Source organism: Coregonus lavaretus, assembly GCF_964263955.1.
Source record: "Coregonus lavaretus genome assembly, chromosome: 29".
NCBI classification, from domain to species: domain Eukaryota; kingdom Metazoa; phylum Chordata; class Actinopteri; order Salmoniformes; family Salmonidae; genus Coregonus; species Coregonus lavaretus.
Genome location: NC_140016.1, coordinates 279,681 through 300,257, shown reverse-complemented (window position 1 = coordinate 300,257; position 20,577 = coordinate 279,681). Strand labels below are relative to the sequence as shown.

The window sequence follows — 20,577 nt, the reverse complement described above, 5'->3', positions numbered from 1 at the left end:
CCCATATCTGACTTTTAGAAAGTGTATCAATCCCATATCTGCCTTTTAGAAAGTGTATCAATCCCATATCTGCCTTTTTAGAAAGTGTATCAATCCCATATCTGCCTTTTTAGAAAGTGTATCAATCCCATATCTGCCTTTTTAGAAAGTGTATCAATCCCATATCTGCCTTTTTAGAAAGTGTATCAATCCCATATCTGCCTTTTAGAAAGTGTATCAATCCCATATCTGCCTTTTAGAAAGTGTATCAATCCCATATCTGCCTTTTTAGAAAGTGTATCAATCCCATATCTGCCTTTTAGAAAGTGTATCAATCCCATATCTGCCTTTTTAGAAAGTGTATCAATCCCATATCTGCCTTTTAGAAAGTGTATCAATCCCATATCTGCCTTTTAGAAAGTGTATCAATCCCATATCTGCCTTTTTAGAAAGTGTATCAATCCCATATCTGCCTTTTTAGAAAGTGTATCAATCCCATATCTGCCTTTTAGAAAGTGTATCAATCCCATATCTGCCTTTTTAGAAAGTGTATCAATCCCATATCTGCCTTTTAGAAAGTGTATCAATCCCATATCTGCCTTTTAGAAAGTGTATCAATCCCATATCTGCCTTTTTAGAAAGTGTATCAATCCCATATCTGCCTTTTTAGAAAGTGTATCAATCCCATATCTGCCTTTTAGAAAGTGTATCAATCCCATATCTGCCTTTTTAGAAAGTGTATCAATCCCATATCTGCCTTTTTAGAAAGTGTATCAATCCCATATCTGTATCAAAGTATTCATACCTTGACTTATTCCACATTTTGTTGTTAGTCTGAATTTAAAATGGATTATAATGACAGTGAAACAAGTTTTTCAAATATTTAGATTTTTTTTTAGGTGAAAAATGAAATGGACAGATTTAATTTACATAAGTATTCACACACCTGAGTCAATACATGTTAGAATCACCTTTGGCAGAGATTACAGCTGTGAGTCTTTCTGGGTAAATCATGGAGAGCTTTGCACTCCTGGATTGAACAATATTTGCAAATGTTTATTATTTTCAATGTTCTTCGAGCTCTGTCAAATTGGTTGTTGTTCATTGCTAGACAACCATTTTCAGGTCTTGCCAAAGATTTTCAAGCAGATGAAAGTCAAAACTGTAACTCGCCCACTTAGGAACATTCACTGTATTCTTGGTAAACAACCCCAATGTATGCACTCACTAACTGTAAGTCGCTCTGGATAAGGGCGTCTGCTAAATGACTAAAATGTAAAATGTAAAAAAAAAAAAAAAAATGTATGTTTCTTGTAGTGTTGTCAATCGAGAGTCAATGCATATTAACAAGGAATAATATAGAAGAGTATCAGACATGGACAACAGTCTGGGCAAAATAGCAATATCAGAAGCAAGAGATATGAAATACTCCCAGTAGACTGAAAGGCGCAGAGAGGCGGCAGTGGGACTGCTGTTGACTACAGGCTCGGAGGGGCGGCAGTGGGACTGCTGTTGACTACAGGCTCAGAGGGGCGGCAGTGGGACTGCTGTTGACTACAGGCTCAGAGAGGCGGCAGTGGGACTGCTGTTGACTACAGGCTCAGAGAGGCGGCAGTGGGACTGCTGTTGACGGTGCCTGTAGACTACAGGCTCAGAGAGGCGGCAGTGGGACTGCTGTAGACTACAGGCTCAGAGAGGCGGCAGTGGGACTGCTGTTGACTACAGGCTCAGAGAGGCGGCAGTGGGACTGCTGTTGACTACAGGCTCAGAGAGGCGGCAGTGGGACTGCTGTTGACTACAGGCTCAGAGAGGCGGCAGTGGGACTGCTGTAGACTACAGGCTCAGAGGGGCGGCAGTGGGACTGCTGTTGCCGGTGCCTGTAGACTACAGGCTCAGAGAGGCGGCAGTGGGACTGCTGTTGCCGGTGCCTGTAGACTACAGGCGCAGAGAGGCGGCAGTGGGACTGCTGTTGCCGGTGCCTGTAGACTACACTACAAGAAACATACAAGGTCTCTAATTAACTATCTGCTTGTTACGCACAGCAGGTGTTTTTGAAGTAAATATTTTTTAAATTTGTTTGTACTGATGACGGCAGAAGGCCGCTTTTAATAGCACCTTGCACTTTCACTTTTTGTATTATTTTCGAGCACGGATTACATTTTATAACATTATTTTTGCATCTCGGGGCCTCCTTGAGTTATTCCTCTTCATGGTTTTGAGCGAGAGTACTTTCGGGAACTCTACATATGGTATCTCTCCCACCGGCCGCCTTTCATTCTAACCTGAGCGCTAACCCTCATACTGGCCCCAGTGTAATGATCACGCTGTTTAATCAGCTTCTTGATATGCCACACCTGTCAGGTGGATGGATTATCTTGGCAAAGGGAGAAACGCTCACTAACAGGGATGTAAACACATTTGTACACAACATTTTGAGAGAAATAAGCTTTTCGTGCGAATGGAACATTTCTGGGATCTTTTATTTCAGCTCATGAAACATGGGACCAGCACTTTACATGTTGCGTTTCTATCTTAGTTCTGTATAAATGAAGGTTTTTATAGGATCTACCACTGTGTCATTCTAACTTTTATGTTTTCTAACACTATTTTCCAATCTTTCTTTCAGAGCTTTCCATGCGGGTGGAGATCAGAAGGTAAGTGTGTCTGCCTTGCATCCCAAACACCACCCTATTCCCTATATAGTGCACTACTCTATCAGGGCTCAGGTCAAAAGTAGTAAGCTACACGTGGGAAAAGGGTGTCATTTCAGATTTGCGTTTTTAATGTCTGTGTTGTCTTAACCTCACCCCTCTGACGGTGGATGCTTCTGCAATGTGAATCAACAGATCCCTGTCTTCACTGGGCAGTGAATAAACAGTCCTATCTGGTCCGTAGTGCAGCCTGTCTATGACAGTGCTTACAGACAGTTTTCCCTACAGGCTGTTACGGGCTGTTAAATTGCATTGTGTTGTCTGATGAGAGGAATTCACTTTGTGTTTGGCTCCTAGTGGCATCTCTCAACAACCTACACCATCACCTTGCATTTAAATTAATTCAGTCCTTGTGATTCAATCCCCCATCAGGCTGTCAGCTGGTTCATAGCACACATTGCATAAAGCAGCAGGACCGTTTATAAGTTTGATGTTTGTTGAATGAAATGATTCTAGTATTCCTTATACACGTGAATGTGTGTGGCCCTGAAGAGCATTGCGCAATCCCAGACTCTCGAGAATGTGTCAAAGGCGACATCATGTTATGATAACAACATTTTTCATTTCAACCCAATGCATTCGTTATCACGCAAAGTTCATAGTTCAAGCCCTATTATAGAAATGCAGTATTATTTTTTTGCGTTGAAGACAGTACAAGTAAACATGGACATCATGATATCATAACAACTCTGACACAATGAGACATCCAAGCTGAAGAAGACACTGTGCAACTCAAAGTTCAGTGAACATTTTGGAAATAATTTAAGTGTTAAGTGTCATAGCCGAGCTAACAGAGACCGAGAAAGGACTTCAGTGGGACAAACCCCAGCTTTCCAAGATAAACATAGTTGCTTTCCAAATGGCACCCTATTCCCTATATAGTGCACTACTATGGGGTAGTCAATGGGTCAAAAGTAGTGCACTGTATAGTGAATAGGGTACCGTTTGGGACGCGGCCCCCATGAGGTAAGCCAGTTGGGTGTTCACACGTCTTCAGCCTCTCCTCCCTCCGTACTTTTATTTTTTTATTTTTTTATTTCACCTTTATTTAACCAGGTAAGCCAGTTGAGAACAGGTTCTCATTTACAACTGCGACCTGGCCAAGACAAAGCAAAGTAATGCAACAAAAACAACACAGAGTTACATATGGGGTAAAAAAAAAAAACATAAAGTCAGAAATACAACAGAAAATATATATACAGTGTGTGCAAATGTAGCAAGTTATGGAGGTAAGGCAATAAATAGGCTATAGTGCAGAATAATTACAATAGTATTAACACTGGAATGCTAGATGTGCAAGAGATTATGTGCAAATAGAGATACTGGGGTGCAAAAGAGCAAATTAAATAACAATATAGGGATGAGGTAGTTGGGTGGGCTAATTTCAGATGGGCTGTGTACAGGTGCAGTGATCGGTAAGGTGCTCTGACAACTGATGCTTAAAGTTAGTGAGGGAGATAAGTAGTATCTTGGCAAGGCCCGGTTCGTGCAACACATTACTGTAGTTATGATGTTATGAGCCATGTTCAGGCTAACGGAGGTGGTTTCCAAGCAACAGATATGGGATTGATACACTCTGCTGTGTGCAGTGCAGTGCAGTATGCTTAGCTAGGGCCAATGCACACGTGTGTTTGTCTAACTGCATGTTATTTGCTGTGGTTTTTGCCCCTGTGTCTCCCCCCCTCTCTCACACCCTGTAGGATTCGCTCGCCCCCGCCTACGTTCAGCCCAAATACTCCTTTGCCCCCAGCACCGCTATCAACAAGATGGCGCGGCCATTCACGCCGGGAGGCGGTAACACGGTCATTAAACCGGTGGCGTACGCCCCTAAAGTAAACACCCCGGCCTCAACGGCCCGCGCCAGCATGCTACAGCCACACAACGGGTAGGTACACAACAAACAAACAAACAAACAAACACGCAAACACAACGCCTCCGCTGGGAGAGAACAGACCAAATGTTTTCACGGTATTTTAATTAAACAATTCACTCTGGGTTCCTGTGGAAGGTTGATTTAAGTATACATTTCAGCTTTGAGTCATTCAGGTAACTCTCTGGGGAGTAGAAATTGCTGACTGCACCTTTTTAAGAGGGAAGGTTAAGTTGTAGTATGATTGATGATCTGATCAGAAGAGGCCTTCTCCTGGTCCGTTGGGAGCAGACTGTTGAGTAGAATACAGGAAATAAAATCAGCCGAATGCTTTAACTACGTCTTATTGGCTAGAGAGATCGCGTTCTCTTTGTCTTATTGGCTAGAGAGATAGCGTTCTCTTTGTCTTATTGGCTAGAGAGATAGCGTTCTTTGTCTTATTGGCTAGAGAGAGAGAGAACATTCTCTTTGTCTTATTGGCTAGAGAGAGAACATTCTCTTTGTCTTATTGGCTAGAGAGAGAACATTCTCTTTGTCTTATTGGCTAGAGAGAGAACATTCTCTTTGTCTTATTGGCTAGAGAGAGAACATTCTCTTTGTCTTATTGGCTAGAGAGAGAGAACATTCTCTCCACAGTGTAGTCATTATTCCTGTGTTAACGTCTCTAAGCAACAATCTGAATGTCTGTGTAAAAGGTCCAAGAGTTCTGCTCTCAGTCTCAGTCTCTCAGTCTCTCAGTCTCTCAGTCCTTCAGTCTCTCAGTCCTTCAGTCTCTCAGTCCTTCAGTCTCTCAGTCCTTCAGTCTCTCAGTCCTTCAGTCTCTCAGTCTCTCAGTCTCTCAGTCTCTCAGTCTCTTAGTCTCTCAGTCTCTCAGTCTCTCAGTCTCTCAGTCCTTCAGTCTCTCAGTCTCTCAGTCTTTTGCTTCCTCATTTAGTTCTGGTAGGAAGAACAGTGGTGTGTTCTCAAACTTTTTCACTCAGGCCCCCCTTCCATCATTGGGGAACGTCCCGCACCCCGGGGATGTTTTTGGAACTCAGCGCGCCCCCTATTTCTAATGCCTCTGTCCATGGCTGCATCCCAAATGGCACCCTATTCCATATATAGTGCACTACCTTTGACCAGAGGGCCCTGGTCAACAGTATTACACTATATAGGGAATAGGGTACCACCCTGGTCAACAGTAGTGCACTATATAGGGAATAGGGTACCACCCTGGTCAACAGTAGTGCACTATATAGGGAATAGGGTACCACCCTGGTCAACAGTACTTAGGGAACAGACCGGAGAGGACGTGTTTTTCTCTGGCTGGAGGTAAGTAGGAGGTAAGCTACATGTAGTGTTGAGTAAAGCTTAACCATGTATTAGATCGTAGGTAGGTAGTTAGCTGTAGTTAGGTATTGTATTTATTGTAGGTTAGTATTGTTGTTATTGTAGCTTTCCGTAGGTAATTGTGGATTAGTATCGAGGCACGAGGCTAGCTAGCTAGCGGGTAGCTATTGGTAACGATTAGCAACGCTGGAGAGCTGGCTCCAACGGTAATGTAGTCCTACCCAACGTTTAACTTTTGCTTAACCATGTATTAGATCGTAGGTAGGTAGTTAGCTGTAGTTAGGTATTGTATTTATTGTAGGTTAGTATTGTTGTTATTGTAGCTTTCCGTGGTTAATTGTGGGTTAGTTTCGAGGCACGAAGCTAGCTAGCTAGCGGGTAGCTATTGGTAACGATTAGCAACGCTGGAGAGCTGGTTCCAACGTTTAATTATTATTATTTTATTTTTATTTATTTTTTGCTGCGTTGTGAAGGGAACTCGACACGGACTTGAATTGTCTGTTTGGTGTGCTGACACACTCTTGGCAGTTTGTTGTGGCCAGGTGTTGATGCTAAGTTGTGTGTTAATGGATGCTAGCTTGCAGGTTGGCTACGGCGTCATAGCTAGGCTTCGTGGGTTGTTGTGGGTAGTTACTGTGTCTTGGCAGTGTCCTCGGCCGTGCCAGCTGTAGCACGAAGCTAGCTAGCTAGCCGTTCTTCAAACAGAGTCGACACAGTGGCCATTGCTAGCTACCCAACATGACCATTTGGCTGTACTGTAGTAGCTAACCACAATTTACTTGTCCTAGCTAGCCAACGTCTAATCATTGCTGCGTCATGTAAGGAACTTGACACAGACACGAATGATCTGTTTAGTGTGTTATCACAATATTGGTGGTTTGTTGTGACCAAGTGTTGGCGCTAAACGGTGTGTTATTGTTATTGGATGCTAGTCTGCTAGTTGGCTATGGAGTCATAGTTGGCTAGCTGAACAGAGTGGGTTGAGTCTATTCCTTTAAACATTGAACCGCTGTGGTTCACAACAATTCTGATTTCCAAAGGCGGAAGTTGGGAGAGTTTTTTTTCTTCGGGTGGTTCAGTGAAACAATTTTAGTTTCCGAGGTAGAAGTTTTGGTGAGGGAGGCCCTGCTCTCTCCGCTCCCAGATGCTTAGCCCATTTCATTCCGATCTCCTCTGCATTTTTGTAGCCATTTGCTACAGCCTGTCAACTATGCCTCTGCCTATCCCTGTTCTCTCCTCTCTGCACAGGCTACACAAACGCACCACACCGCGTGGCTGCTGCCTCTCCAATCTGGTGGTCCCTGCACGCACCACCCACGTGGAGTTCCAGGTCGCAGGCAGCCTCTGGAACTGCCGTTCTGCTGCCAACAAAGCTGACTTCATCCCAGCCTATGCCAACCTCCAGTCCCTCGACTTCCTGGCGCTGACGGAAACATGGATCACCACTGAAAACACCGCTACTCCTACTGCTCTCTCCTCGTCTGACCATGTGTTCTCGCATACCCCGAGAGCATCTGGTCAGAGGGGTGGTGGTACAGGAATCCTCATCTCTCCCAAGTGGACATTCTCAATTTTTCCCCTAACCCATCTGTCTATCTCCTCATTTGAATTCCATGCTGTCACAGTCACTAGCCCATTTAAGCTTAATATCCTTGTCATCTATCGCCCTCCAGGTTCCCTTGGAGAGTTCATCAATGAGCTTGACGCCTTGATAAGTTCCTTCCCTGAGGATGGCTCACCCCTCACAGTTTTGGGGGATTTCAACCTCCCTATGTCCACATTTGACTCATTTCTCTCTGCCTCCTTCTTTCCACTCCTCTCCTCTTTTGACCTCACCCTCTCACCGTCCCCCCCTACTCACAAGGCAGGCAATACGCTTGACCTCATCTTCACTAGATGCTGCTCCTCTACTAATCTCACTGCAACTCCCCTCCAAGTCTCCGACCACTACTTTGTTTCCTTTTCTCTCTCACTCTCCTCCCACACTACTCACTCTGCCCCTACACAGATGGTAATGCGCCGCCACAACCTTCGCTCTCTCTCTCCCACTACTCTCTCCTCTTCCATCCTATCATCTCTTCCCTCTGCTCAATCCTTCTCCCTCCAATCTCCTGATTCTGCCTCCTCAACCCTCCTCTCCTCCCTTTCTGCATCCTTTGACTCTCTGTGTCCCCTATCCTCCCGGCCGGCTCGGTCCTCCCCTCCAGCTCCGTGGCTTGATGACTCATTGCGAGCTCACAGAACAGAGCTCCGGGCAGCGGAGCGGAAATGGAAGAAAACTAAATTCCCTGCCGACCTGGCATCTTTTCACTCCCTCCTCTCTACATTTTCTTCATCTGTTTCTGCTGCTAAGGCCACCTTCTACCACTCTAAATTCCAAGCATCTGCCTCTAACCCTAGGAAGCTCTTTGCCACATTTTCCTCCCTCCTGAATCCTCCCTCCCCCCCCCCCCCCTCCTCTCTCTCTGTGGATGACTTCGTCAACCACTTTGAAAAGAAGGTTGACGACATCCGATCCTTGTTTGTTAAGTCTAATGACACTGCTGGTCCTGCTCACACTGCCCTACCCTATGCTTTGACTTCTTTCTCCCCTCTCTCTCCAGATAAGATCCTGCGACTTGTGACTGCAGGCCGCCCAACAACCTGCCCGCTTGACCCCATCCCCTCCTCCCTTCTCCAGACCATCTCCGGTGACCTTCTCCCCTACCTCACCTCGCTGATCAACTCATCCTTGACCGCTGGCCATGTCCCTTCCGTCTTCAAGAGAGCGAGAGTTACTCCCCTTCTCAAAAAACCAACACTCGACCCCACTGATGTCAACAACTACAGACCAGTATCCCTTCTTTCTTTTCTTTCCAAAACTATTGAGCGTGCCGTCTTTAGCCAACTCTCTTGCTATCTCTCTCAGAATGACCTTCTTGATCCAAACCAATCAGGTTTCAGGACTGGTCATTCAACTGAGACTGCTCTTCTCTGTGTCACAGAGACTCTCCGCACTGCTAAAGCTAACTCTCTCTCCTCTGCTCTTGTCCTTCTAGACCTGTCTGCTGCCTTTGATACTGTGAACCATCAGATCCTCCTCTCCACCCTCTCCGAAATGGGCATCTCCGGCGCGGCTCACTCCTGGATTGCGTCCTACCTGACCGGTCGCTCCTACCAAGTGGCGTGGCGGGAAGCTGTCTCCGCACCACGTGCTCTCACCACTGGTGTCCCCCAGGGATCGGTTCTGGGCCCTCTCCTTTTCTCCCTATACACCAAGTCACTTGGCTCTGTCATATCCTCACATGGCCTTTCCTATCATTGCTACGCTGACGATACACAACTAATCTTCTCCTTTCCCCCTTCTGATAACCAGGTGGCGAATCGCATCTCTGCATGTCTGGCAGACATATCAGTATGGATGACGGATCACCACCTCAAGCTGAACCCTGGCAAGACGGAGCTGCTCTTCCTCCCGGGGAAGGACTGCCCGTTCCATGATCTCGCCATCACGGTAGACAACTCCGCTGTGTCCTCCTCCCAGAGTGCGAAGAGCCTAGGCGTGACCCTGGACAACACCCTGTCGTTCTCCGCCAACATCAAGGCGGTGACCCGCTCCTGCAGGTTCATGCTCTACAACATTCGGAGAGTGTGACCCTGCCTTACACAGGAAGCGGCGCAGGTCCTGGTCCAGGCACTGGTCATCTCCCGTCTGGACTACTGCAACTCGCTGTTGGCTGGGCTCCCTGCCTGTGCCATTAAACCCCTACAACTCATCCAGAATGCCGCAGCCCGTCTGGTGTTCAACCTTCCCAAGTTCTCTCACGTCACCCCCCTCCTCCGCACACTCCACTGGCTTCCAATTGAAGCTCGCATCCGCTACAAGACCATGGTGCTTGCCTTTGGAGCAGTGAGGGGAACGGCACCCCTGTACCTTCAGGCTCTGATCAGTCCCTACACCCAAACGAGGACATTGCGTTCATCCACCTCTGGCCTGCTGGCTCCCCTTCCTCTGCGGAAGCACAGCTCCCGCTCAGCCCAGTCAAAACTGTTCGCTGCTCTGGCACCCCAATGGTGGAACAAGCTCCCTCACGACGCCAGGACAGCGGAGTCACTCACCACCTTCCGGAGACATTTGAAACCCCACCTCTTTAAGGAATACCTGGGATAGGCTAAAGTATTCCTTCTAACCCCCCCCCCCCCCCCCCCCCCCCCCAAATTGTAAAGTGGTTATCCCACTGGCTATAGGGTGAACGCACCAATTTGTGAGTCGCTCTGGCTAAGAGCGTCTGCTAAATGACGTTAATGTGCCCTTGAGCAAGGCACTTAACCCTAATTGCTCCTGTAAGTCGCTCTGGTTAAGAGCGTCTGCTAAATGACTAAAATGTAAATGTAAATGTAAACAGTAGTGCACTATATAGGGAATAGGGTACCACCCTGGTCAACAGTAGTGCACTATATAGGGAATAGGGTACCACCCTGGTCAACAGTAGTGCACTATATAGGGAATAGGGTACCACCCTGGTCAACAGTAGTGCACTATATAGGGAATAGGGTACCACCCTGGTCAACAGTAGTGCACTATATAGGGAATAGGGTACCACCCTGGTCAACAGTAGTGCACTATATAGGGAATAGGGTACCACCCTGGTCAACAGTAGTGCACTATATAGGGAATAGGGTACCACCCTGGTCAACAGTAGTGCACTATATAGGGAATAGGGTACCACCCTGGTCAACAGTAGTGCACTATATAGGGAATAGGGTACCACCCTGGTCAACAGTAGTGCACTATATAGGGAATAGGGTACCACCCTGGTCAACAGTAGTGCACTATATAGGGAATAGGGTACCACCCTGGTCAACAGTAGTGCACTATATAGGGAATAGGGTACCACCCTGGTCAACAGTAGTGCACTATATAGGGAATAGGGTACCACCCTGGTCAACAGTAGTGCACTATATAGGGAATAGGGTACCATATTGGGGTAATACATTGCTTCATCTCTGGCCTGCATTAACCAGCTGTAAACTGTTTCGTTCCGTTAACCAAACTGTAACATGTAAGGCTGACATCATGTCTGACATAGAAGTCATGGCTTTCAGCAGTTGTTTTATTTCCTCTACTTTCGAACCGGCCAAGGACTGTAGTCAAGTGTTCACACGACACACACCACAGGCAGAATAGAAAAGCTATATTCTGCTTTACTAGGGTTTCTAATCTTAAATGGTCGGTTCTGCTTTACTAGGGTTTCTAATCTTAAATGGTCGGTTCTATACAGCAGATGTTCTATGTCGTCGGAAAGGACCCTTATGGGGAAAAAAAACACATGAATTTCATGTGGTCACGTAATCTGATGTAAAGCAACATGCGATAACGTGTCTTCACGTGTGTAATTCCATGTTATCAAATGTGAAAAAACACATTTTCACATGAGTTTACATGTGGAATTCCACTTGAGAATCATGTGATTTTCCACGTGAAATCATGTGGTTTTTCTGTAAGGGGAGTACTGTATAACATGATTTGGTCTGTGTCTTCAATGGTACCCTATTCCCTATACACTGAGTGTACAAAACATTAAGGACACTTGCTCTTTACATGACATAGACTGACCAGGTGAATCCAGGTGAAAGCTATGATCCCGTATTGATGTCACTTGTTAAATCCACTTCAATCAGTGTAGATGAAGGGGAGGAGACAGGTTAAAGAAGGATTTTTAAACCTTGAGAATTGAATTGTGTATGTGTGCCATTCAGAGGGTGAACGGGCAAGACAACAGATTTGAAGTGCCTTTTGAACGGGGTATGGTAGTAGGTGCCAGGCGCAACTCAATATTAGGAATGTGTCCTTAATGTTTTGTACACTCAAAAGTAGTGCACTAAATAGAAAATATGGGGGGCCGTTTAGTACGCAGACTTGGTTTATTTCAGGGTGACCTTAAACGCCACAGGGTGGTCCGACCAGGTGTTACTGTTCCAGGTAGGGGGGAAATATCCAGGGTTTTACAAATCCTGTTAGAAGATTCCTGGAATCAGTAGGAAATCCAGAATCCTCTGATCAGGTATTTCTGGATAACCAGGCAATTTGGGGAAAGTTTGAAGGATTTTGCAACCCTTGTTCCATGCCTGATACTTTGTTAACGGTCACCGTGGTGTGTTGGGGAAGGGATGGGGTTTTAAGGTCTGACTTTTTTGGCGAGGTCTTGATGTTGTCTGTGGCTGCATTTAGCCGTGCCGTGCCGTGCCGTGCTCAGGACCCCTCCCGTAGAATCTGCTGAGCTGTCAGAATGGTTTCACTGTGGCGGTGCTGCGTTACCAAACTAGCCTTACTTGGAGAAGTCACATGGACCTGATCAAGCCTGATCCGTATAGCTCTCATACTTTCACGGTCTAAAACACTTCATAGAAAAGAGGTTAGAAACATTAGCAACACTAGTTTACTCAAATTCAACTTTATTTTTATTTTTATGATGCGTCATGAAGTTGTTATGAACGGTTAAGGCCACATCTGTATTCTGTGTCTCAAGCACAGCATACTGAGAGAGAGAGAAATAGGGGTGTATAACACTAGAAACAGTTGACTCTATCATGAAAAAGCTTCACATTCAACCAGTGTTCTTTATAAGACCATTTGAATCTCATTTTATGAAGAGTCATACAATTGTTGTGAACGGTTTTAAAGGAGCAGTACAAAGTTGTTGTGAACAGTTTTTAAAGACACAGGTAGTGTTCTTCCGTTTAATGGAGTGGTCTGTCCTCCAGAAGTCTTCCTCCAGTATGTTTGTGGATTAGGTTGCCCTCCACATTATTCGGGAGGATTTCTAAACTGCCACTCCTTCACACAGCTGTTTTCTTATGACAGAGGCTAAATCATACAGAGTCCTACTATTCCTGTTCAGAACTAATCTGTCACTTACTACAAGGCAGCATTGTACGGAATGCCTTTTGGGTCTTTGCGTTTTCAAAAAATATGCACGTCAAGTAACACAATTTGTCGGATCAAATAAGCTTGTTGACCAATCAGGACCTGAATATGACTGAACGTCACATAGTCATTTAACACGTTCATAAATGGTTTACGTAGTTATTACACATTGATTACACCATCACTCATATTTCATAACTAATAGCGATTCACCATTACGTATGCTATGATGCTGGTAAAGTGTTGTCTTGCGCAACTGCCGCTGCCAAATGAGGCAGACTCTGGGACAGTGCTGGTCAGAAAAAAAGCTTGCTAGCTGGTGGATGCAAACAATGTTCTCCCCACAAAACATATCAAAATTACATCTGTTTCAGTAGCTATATTTAGCTAGCTAACTAAACTCAGCAAAAAAATAGTTACGTCCCTTTTTCAGGACCCTGTCTTTCAAAGATAATTCGTAAAAATCCAAATAACTTCACAGATCTTCATTGTAAAGGGTTTAAACACTGTTTCCCATGCTTGTTCAATGAACCATAAACAATTAATGAACATGCACCTGTGGAACGGTCGTTAAGACACTAACAGCTTACAGACGGTAGACAATTAAGGTCACAGTTATGAAAACTTAGGACACTAAAGAGGCCTTTCTACTGACTCTGAAAAACACCAAAAGAAAGATGCCCCTGCTCATCTGCGTGAACGTGCCTTAGGCATGCAGCAAGGAGGCATGAGGACTGCAGATGTGGCCAGGGCAATAAATTGCAATGTCCATACTGTGAGACGCCTAAGACAGCGCTACAGGGAGACAGGACGGACAGCTGATCGTCCTCGCAGTGGCAGACCACGTGTAACAACACCTGCACAGGATCGGTACATCCGAACATCACACCTGCGGGACAGGTACAGGATGGCAACAACAACTGCCCGAGTTACACCAGGAACGCACAATCCCTCCATCAGTGCTCAGACTGTCCGCAATAGGCTGAGAGAGGCTGGACTGAGGGCTTGTAGGCCTGTTGTAAGGCAGGTCCTCACCAGACATCACCGGCAACAACGTCGCCTATGGGCACAAACCCACCATCGCTGGACCAGACAGGACTGGGAAAAAGTGCTCTTCACTGACGAGTCACGGTTTTGTCTCACCAGGGGTGATGGTCGGATTCGTGTTTATCATCGAAGGAATGAGCGTTACACCGAGGCCTGTACTCTGGAGCGGGATCGATTTGGAGGTGGAGGGTCCGTCATGGTGTGGGGCGGTGTGTCACAGCATCATCGGACTGAGCTTGTTGTCATTGCAGGCAATCTCAACGCTGTGCGTTACAGGGAAGACATCCTCCTCCCTCATGTGGTACCCTTCCTGCAGACTCATCCCGACTCTCCAGCATGACAATGCCACCAGCCATACTGCTCATTCTGTGCGTGATTTCCTGCAAGACAGGAATGTCAGTGTTCTGCCATGGCCAGCGAAGAGCCCGGATCTCAATCCCATTGAGCACGTCTGGGACCTGTTGGATCGGAGGGTGAGGGCTAGGGCCATTCCCCCCAGAAATGTCTGGGAACTTGCAGGTGCCTTGGTGGAAGAGTGGGGTAACATCTCACAGCAAGAACTGGCAAATCTGGTGCAGTCCATGAGGAGGAGATGCGCTGCAGTACTTAATGCAGCTGCTGGCCACACCAGATACTGACTGTTACTTTTGATTTTGACCCCTCCTTTGTTCAGGGACACATTATTCAATTTCTGTTAGTCACATGTCTGTGAAACTTGTTCAGTTTATGTCTCAGTTGTTGAATCTTGTTATGTTCATACAAATATTTACACATTAAGTTTGCTGAAAATAAACACAGTTGACAGTGAGAGGACGTTTCTTTTTTTCGCTTAGTTTATCTAGCTCGATGTCATCATCTAAAATACCCCTAATTTATAAGACAGTTTTTGCATTTTGTCGGTAATGGTCGGACCCGGTTCAGTCAAGCCACACTAACCAGATGAAGCTAGCTTGCTGCTTATAACGTTAGCTTGGGGCAACAGGGCTAGCTAGCTGGCTAGCTTGTTTCGTTCGTTGTCTAGCTGGCTAGTTATTTTCATGAACTGAAGTTCTATTTCAACAAGAGAACAACAAGTGGCTGCCTAACTAATACTGTCACATGGACTCCTAAATCATTGCTAAGAATATTGAAAATGACTGCAGTTTCTGGTCATTGTTTTCAGGCTGGTTACATTGGTTCCGGCAAGGTACCAAACTAACGCTAGCTTAGCTACCTCTAGTTTCCAAACTGTCATCGATGTTGACACAATGCTTGATTATTATTCTGTATTTTGACTAGCTAGGTCTGGTGTATTTGCACAGAGCTTACCCTGCTGCCATGATGCATCAGTCCAATGACACACCATTATTACTGCATTGTTATAGAAGTGTGTGCGCATTGGACATATTTGGCTTTCCAGTTGGTCATAAAAGAAGTTATGTTCTGTGCTCATCATATTGGAATTGTACACCATTTGATGGGATTAAATATACAGGCCAGTTAATTATTGAAAAAAGACAATGTGTTTTTAAATGACTTACCTGGTTAAACAAAGGCGAGATAAAGAAATCGTTTTAGAAGTTAGGCAGACAGTCAATAGAGACGTCAACTTGAACCGGATCCGTTGTAGATCGGTGAGAGGAAGACGTGGACACTGGCCTGCCTGCGCGTTTCCTGTCAAAAGTCACTGAGTCAGCGTCATCAGAACACCCCCATGCTGTGCGTCTCTCTGCACGAACCCGTCAACAATGAAAGCCTGTGTGTGTTTTCACCCCACTGCATGATTCTCTGCATCCCACAACAACTCTGTCTCCTCACTGCATGATTCTCTGCATCCCACAACAACTCTGTCTCCTCACTGCATGATTCTCTGCATCCCACAACAACTCTGTCTCCTCACTGCATGATTCTCTGCATCCCACAACAACTCTGTCTCCTCACTGCATGATTCTCTGCATCCCACAACAACTCTGTCTCCTCACTGTTGACTGTTCTCTGCAACTAATGTTGATTTGAAAAGTTCTTCCAAGTTGTTGTCGTCTTGTTTTTCCAAACTGACCTTTTTACCCCCCCATCTTTTTTCCCTCCTCTCTTCTTTCCCTCCTCAGATGGATGAGAAGTCAGTAAATTCTCTTTACTTCCTTTTTACTTGAATGTTAAATCATTGTTTTCCTGTCAGTAGCTGAGCTAGTGGTCAGTAATGATTAGTGAAGGTCTTTCTCTTAGCAGTAGGAACATAGTTCATTAATCATTGACTAATCATTAATTCTTCAGAATTCTTCATCTAACAGTATTTCTCTCTTTCTCCTGTCATTTGTTGTCCATTCTCTGTCATCTACTACTCCCCCCTCTCCTCCTCTCCTCCCTCCTCTTCCTCTCTGCTCCTCCCTCCTCCTCTTCCTCCCTCCTCCTCTTCCTCTCTGCTCCTCCCTCCTCCTCCTCTTCCTCCCTCCTCCTCTTCCTCCTCCTCTTCCTCTCTGCTCCCTCCTCCTCCTCTTCCTCCCTCCTCTTCCTCTCTGCTCCTCCCTCCTCCTCCTCTTCCTCCCTCCTCCTCTTCCTCTATGCTCCTCCTCTTCCTCCTCCTCTTCCTCTCTGCTCCCTCCTCCTCCTCTTCCTCTCTGCTCCTCCCTCCTCCTCTTCCTCCTCCTCCTCCTCCTCCCCCCTACAGAGATGATCAAGCTTTCTATGATCAACAGATTTACCAACACGAGAAGTAAGAGACTGATGCATTATGGTCCAGCCTGTTTGACCGCTGGTCACTAGACAGCATGTTATGGAGGACATATTGATATGGTGTTAGACAGCCATGTTATAGAGGACATATTGACATGGTGTCAGTCATGTTATCGAGGACATATTGACATGGTGTCAGTCATGTTATAGAGGACATATTGACATGGTGTCAGACAGCATGTTATAGAGGACATATTGACATGGTTTCAGACAGCATGTTATAGAGGACATATTGACATGGTGTCAGACAGCATGTTATAGAGGACATATTGACATGGTGTCAGACAGCATGTTATAGAGGACATATTGACATGGTGTCAGTCATGTTATAGAGGACATATTGACATGGTGTCAGTCATGGTATAGAGGACATATTGACATGGTTTCAGACAGCATGTTATAGAGGACATATTGACATGGTGTCAGACAGCATGTTATAGAGGACATATTGACATGGTGTCAGACAGCATGTTATAGAGGACATATTGACATGGTTTCAGACAGCATGTTATAGAGGACATATTGACATGGTGTCAGACAGCATGTTATAGAGGACATATTGACATGGTTTCAGACAGCATGTTATAGAGGACATATTGACATGGTGTCAGACAGCATGTTATAGAGGACATATTGACATGGTGTCAGACAGCATGTTATAGAGGACATATTGACATGGTGTCAGTCATGTTATAGAGGACATATTGACATGGTGTTAGACAGCCATGTTATAGAGGACATACAGTACTTGTCAAAAGTTTTAGAACACCTACTCATTCAAGGGTTTTTCTTTATTTTTTACTATTTTCTACATTGTAGAATAATAGTGAAGACATCAAAACTATGAAATAACACATATGGAATCATGTAGTATCCCAAAAAGTTATATTTTATATTTGAGATTCTTGAAATAGCCACCCTTTGCCTTGATGACAGCTTTGGACACTCTTGGCATTATCTCAACCAGCTTCATGAGGTAGTCACCTGGAATGCATTTAAATTAACAGGTGTGCCTTGTTAAAAGTTAATTTGTAGAATTTATTTCCTTCTTAATGCGTTTGAGCCAATCAGTTGTGTTGTGACAAGGTAGGAGGGGTATACAGAAAATGGCCCTATTTGGTAAAAGACCAAGTCCATATTATGGCAAGAACAGCTCAAATAAGCAAAGAGAAAATACAGTCCATCATTACTTTAAGAGATGGTCAGTCAATCTGGAAAATTTCAAGAACTTTCTTCAAGTGCAGTTGCAAAAACCATCAAGCACTATGATGAAACTGGCTATCATGAAGACCGCCACAGGAATGGAAGACCCAGAGTTACCTCTGCTGCAGAGGATACGTTCAGAGTTACCAGCCTCAGAAATTGCAGCCCAAATAAATGCTTCACAGAGTTCAAGTAACAGACACTGTCACACCCTGGCTCTGGGACTCTATATGTTGAGCCAGGGTGTGTTCATTCTATGTGTTATATTTCTATGTTGGGGGTTCTAGTTGTTCTGTTTCTATGTTGGCCTGAGTGACTCCCAATCAGAGGCAACGAGTGTCAGCTGTGGCTGGTTGTCTCTGATTGGGAGCCATATTTAAACTGTCTGTTTTTCCCTTTGTGTTTGTGGGTTCTTGTTCCGTGTTGGTCTTTGTTACCTAGGACGTTACGAGTCGTTTGTTGTAGATAAATAAACATGTTCGTTCATCACGCTGCGCCTTGGTCTATTCCGTACGACGATCGTGACAGACACATCTCAACATCAACTGTTCAGAAGACACTGTGTGAATCAGGCCTTCATGGTCTAATTGCTGCAAAGAAACCACTACTAAAGGACACCAATAATAAGAAGAGACTTGCTTGTGCCAAGAAACACGAGCAATGGACGTTAGACCGGTGGAAATTTGTCCTTTGGTCGGTCTGGAGTCCAAACTGGAGATTTTTGGTTCCAACCGCCGTGTCTTTGTGAGATGCGGTGTGAATGAACGGATGATCTCCGCATGTGTATTTCCCACCATAAAGCATGGAGGAGGAGGTGTTAAGGTGTGGGGGTGCTTTGCTGGTGACACTGTCAGTGATTTATTTAGAATTCAAGGCACATTTAACCAGCATGGCTACCACAGCTTTCTGCAGCGATACGCCATCCCATCTGGTTTGGGCATAGTGGGACTATCATTTGTTTTTCAACAGGACAATGACCCAACACACCTCCAGGCTGTGTAAGGGCTATTTTACCAAGAAGGAGAGTGATGGAGTGCTGCATCAGATGACCTGGCCTCCACAATCCCCCGACCTCAACCCAATTGAGATGGTTTGGGATGAGTCGGACCGCAGAGTGAAGGAAAAGCAGCCAACAAGTGCTCAGCAAATGTGGAAACTCCTTCAAGACTGTTGTAAAAGCATTCCAGGTGAAGCTGGTTGAGGGAATGCCAAGAGTGTGCAAAGCTGTCATCAAGGCAAAGGGTGGCTACTTTAAAGAATCTCAAATATAAAATATATTTTGATTTGTTGAACACTTTTTTTGGTTACTACATGATTCCATATGTGTTAGTACATAGTTTTGATGTCTTCACTATTATTCTACAATGTAGAAAATAGTCAAAATAAAAACCCTTGAATGAGTAGGTGTTCTAAAACTTTTGACCGGTAGTGTATGCCGGTTGAATATGACATGGGCTGCATTCAAAATGGCCCCCTATCCCCTTCATAGTGTGCTACTTTTGACCAGGGATATAGGGTTCTAGTTTGTTGTTTGTAAATAGTACTGTGTGTGTGTGTTTGAGGAGCCAACACTAAACCTTAAGGATGATCATCTGCTAGATGCGTACTGTGTGTCCATAGTAGTGTGTCCATCCGTAAGTTGAATAATCATGGTTTCTAATTATTGTCTGTCATTCTTCGCTTGTCCGTCGCTGGGTTCACGTCATGGTGGTTTCAACATTGTGATAACGCCATGTCTGTGTGTGTGTAGGTATGGTTTGTTTTGTTAACGTTGTTTGAACGTTGTGGTGACGTGGGGTGTGTACTGGGCATGGTACGTTGTTGTTCATGTTATATTAACGTTGTGGTGACGTGGGGTGTGTACTGGGCATGGTACGTTGTTGTTCATGTTATATTAACGTTGTGGTGACGTGGGGTGTGTACTGGGCATGGTACGTTGTTGTTAATGTTATTTTAACGTTGTGGTGACGTGGGGTGTGTACTAGGCACGGTCTGCGGGTGGATGGAATCCCCATGTTCATCCCCAACGACCGCAGCAAGAAGAGGCTGATCGAGGACACTCAGGATTGGCAGCCCCGCACAGGCACCACCCAGTCACGCTCCTTCCGCATGCTGGCCCAGCTCACAGGCACCGACTACAGTAAGTTGGAGAGGGGAAGAGAGAGGGGGAAGAGAGAGAGAGGGGGAAGAGAGAGAGGGGGAAGAGAGAGGGGGGAGAGAGAGGGGGGAGAGAGAGGGGGGAGAGAGAGGGAGAGGAGAGAGAGAGAGAGAGAGAGAGAGAGAGAGAGAGAGAGAGAGAGAGAGAGAGAGAGAGAGAGAGAGAGAGAGAGAGAGAGAGAGAGAGAGAGAGAGAGAGAGAGAGAGAGATCTTGAGCCCCACCCTCTTCAACATAAATATATCAATGAATTGGCGAGGGCACTAGAACAGTCTGCAGCACCCGGCCTCACCCTACTTGGACTCAGAAATCAAATGTCTACTGATTGCTGATGATCTGGTGCTTCTGTCACCAACCAAGGAGGGCCTACAGCAGCACCTAGATCTTCTGCACAGATTCTGTCACACCTGGGCCCTGACAGTAAATCTCAGTAAGACAAAAATGTTGTTTCAAAAAAAGGTCCAGTAGCCAAGACAAATACAAATTCTATCTAGACGCTGTTGACCTAGACCTTACAAAGAGTAACACCTACTTCGGCCTTAACATCAACACCACAGGTAACTTCCACAGGGCTGTGAAGGATCTGAGAGACAAGGCAAGAAGGGCCTTTTACGCAATTCAAAAGGAACATAAAACTCTACATCCCAATTAGGATCTGGCTAA

The 20,577-nt window shown here is 45.4% G+C and overlaps 1 protein-coding gene across 1 annotated transcript in view; it reads left to right on the top strand.

Moving 5' to 3' along the window:
• The window catches only part of LOC311105248 (PDZ and LIM domain protein 7-like), a 109,770-nt gene that overhangs the window by 60,002 nt on the left and 29,191 nt on the right, over nt 1–20,577 (top strand). The window contains exons 4-5 of the mRNA XM_084147334.1: nt 2,606–2,633; nt 4,391–4,575. Coding sequence (XP_084003460.1) covers nt 2,606–2,633; nt 4,391–4,575 — 213 coding nt within the window. The remainder of the gene's footprint in view (nt 1–2,605; nt 2,634–4,390; nt 4,576–20,577) is intronic.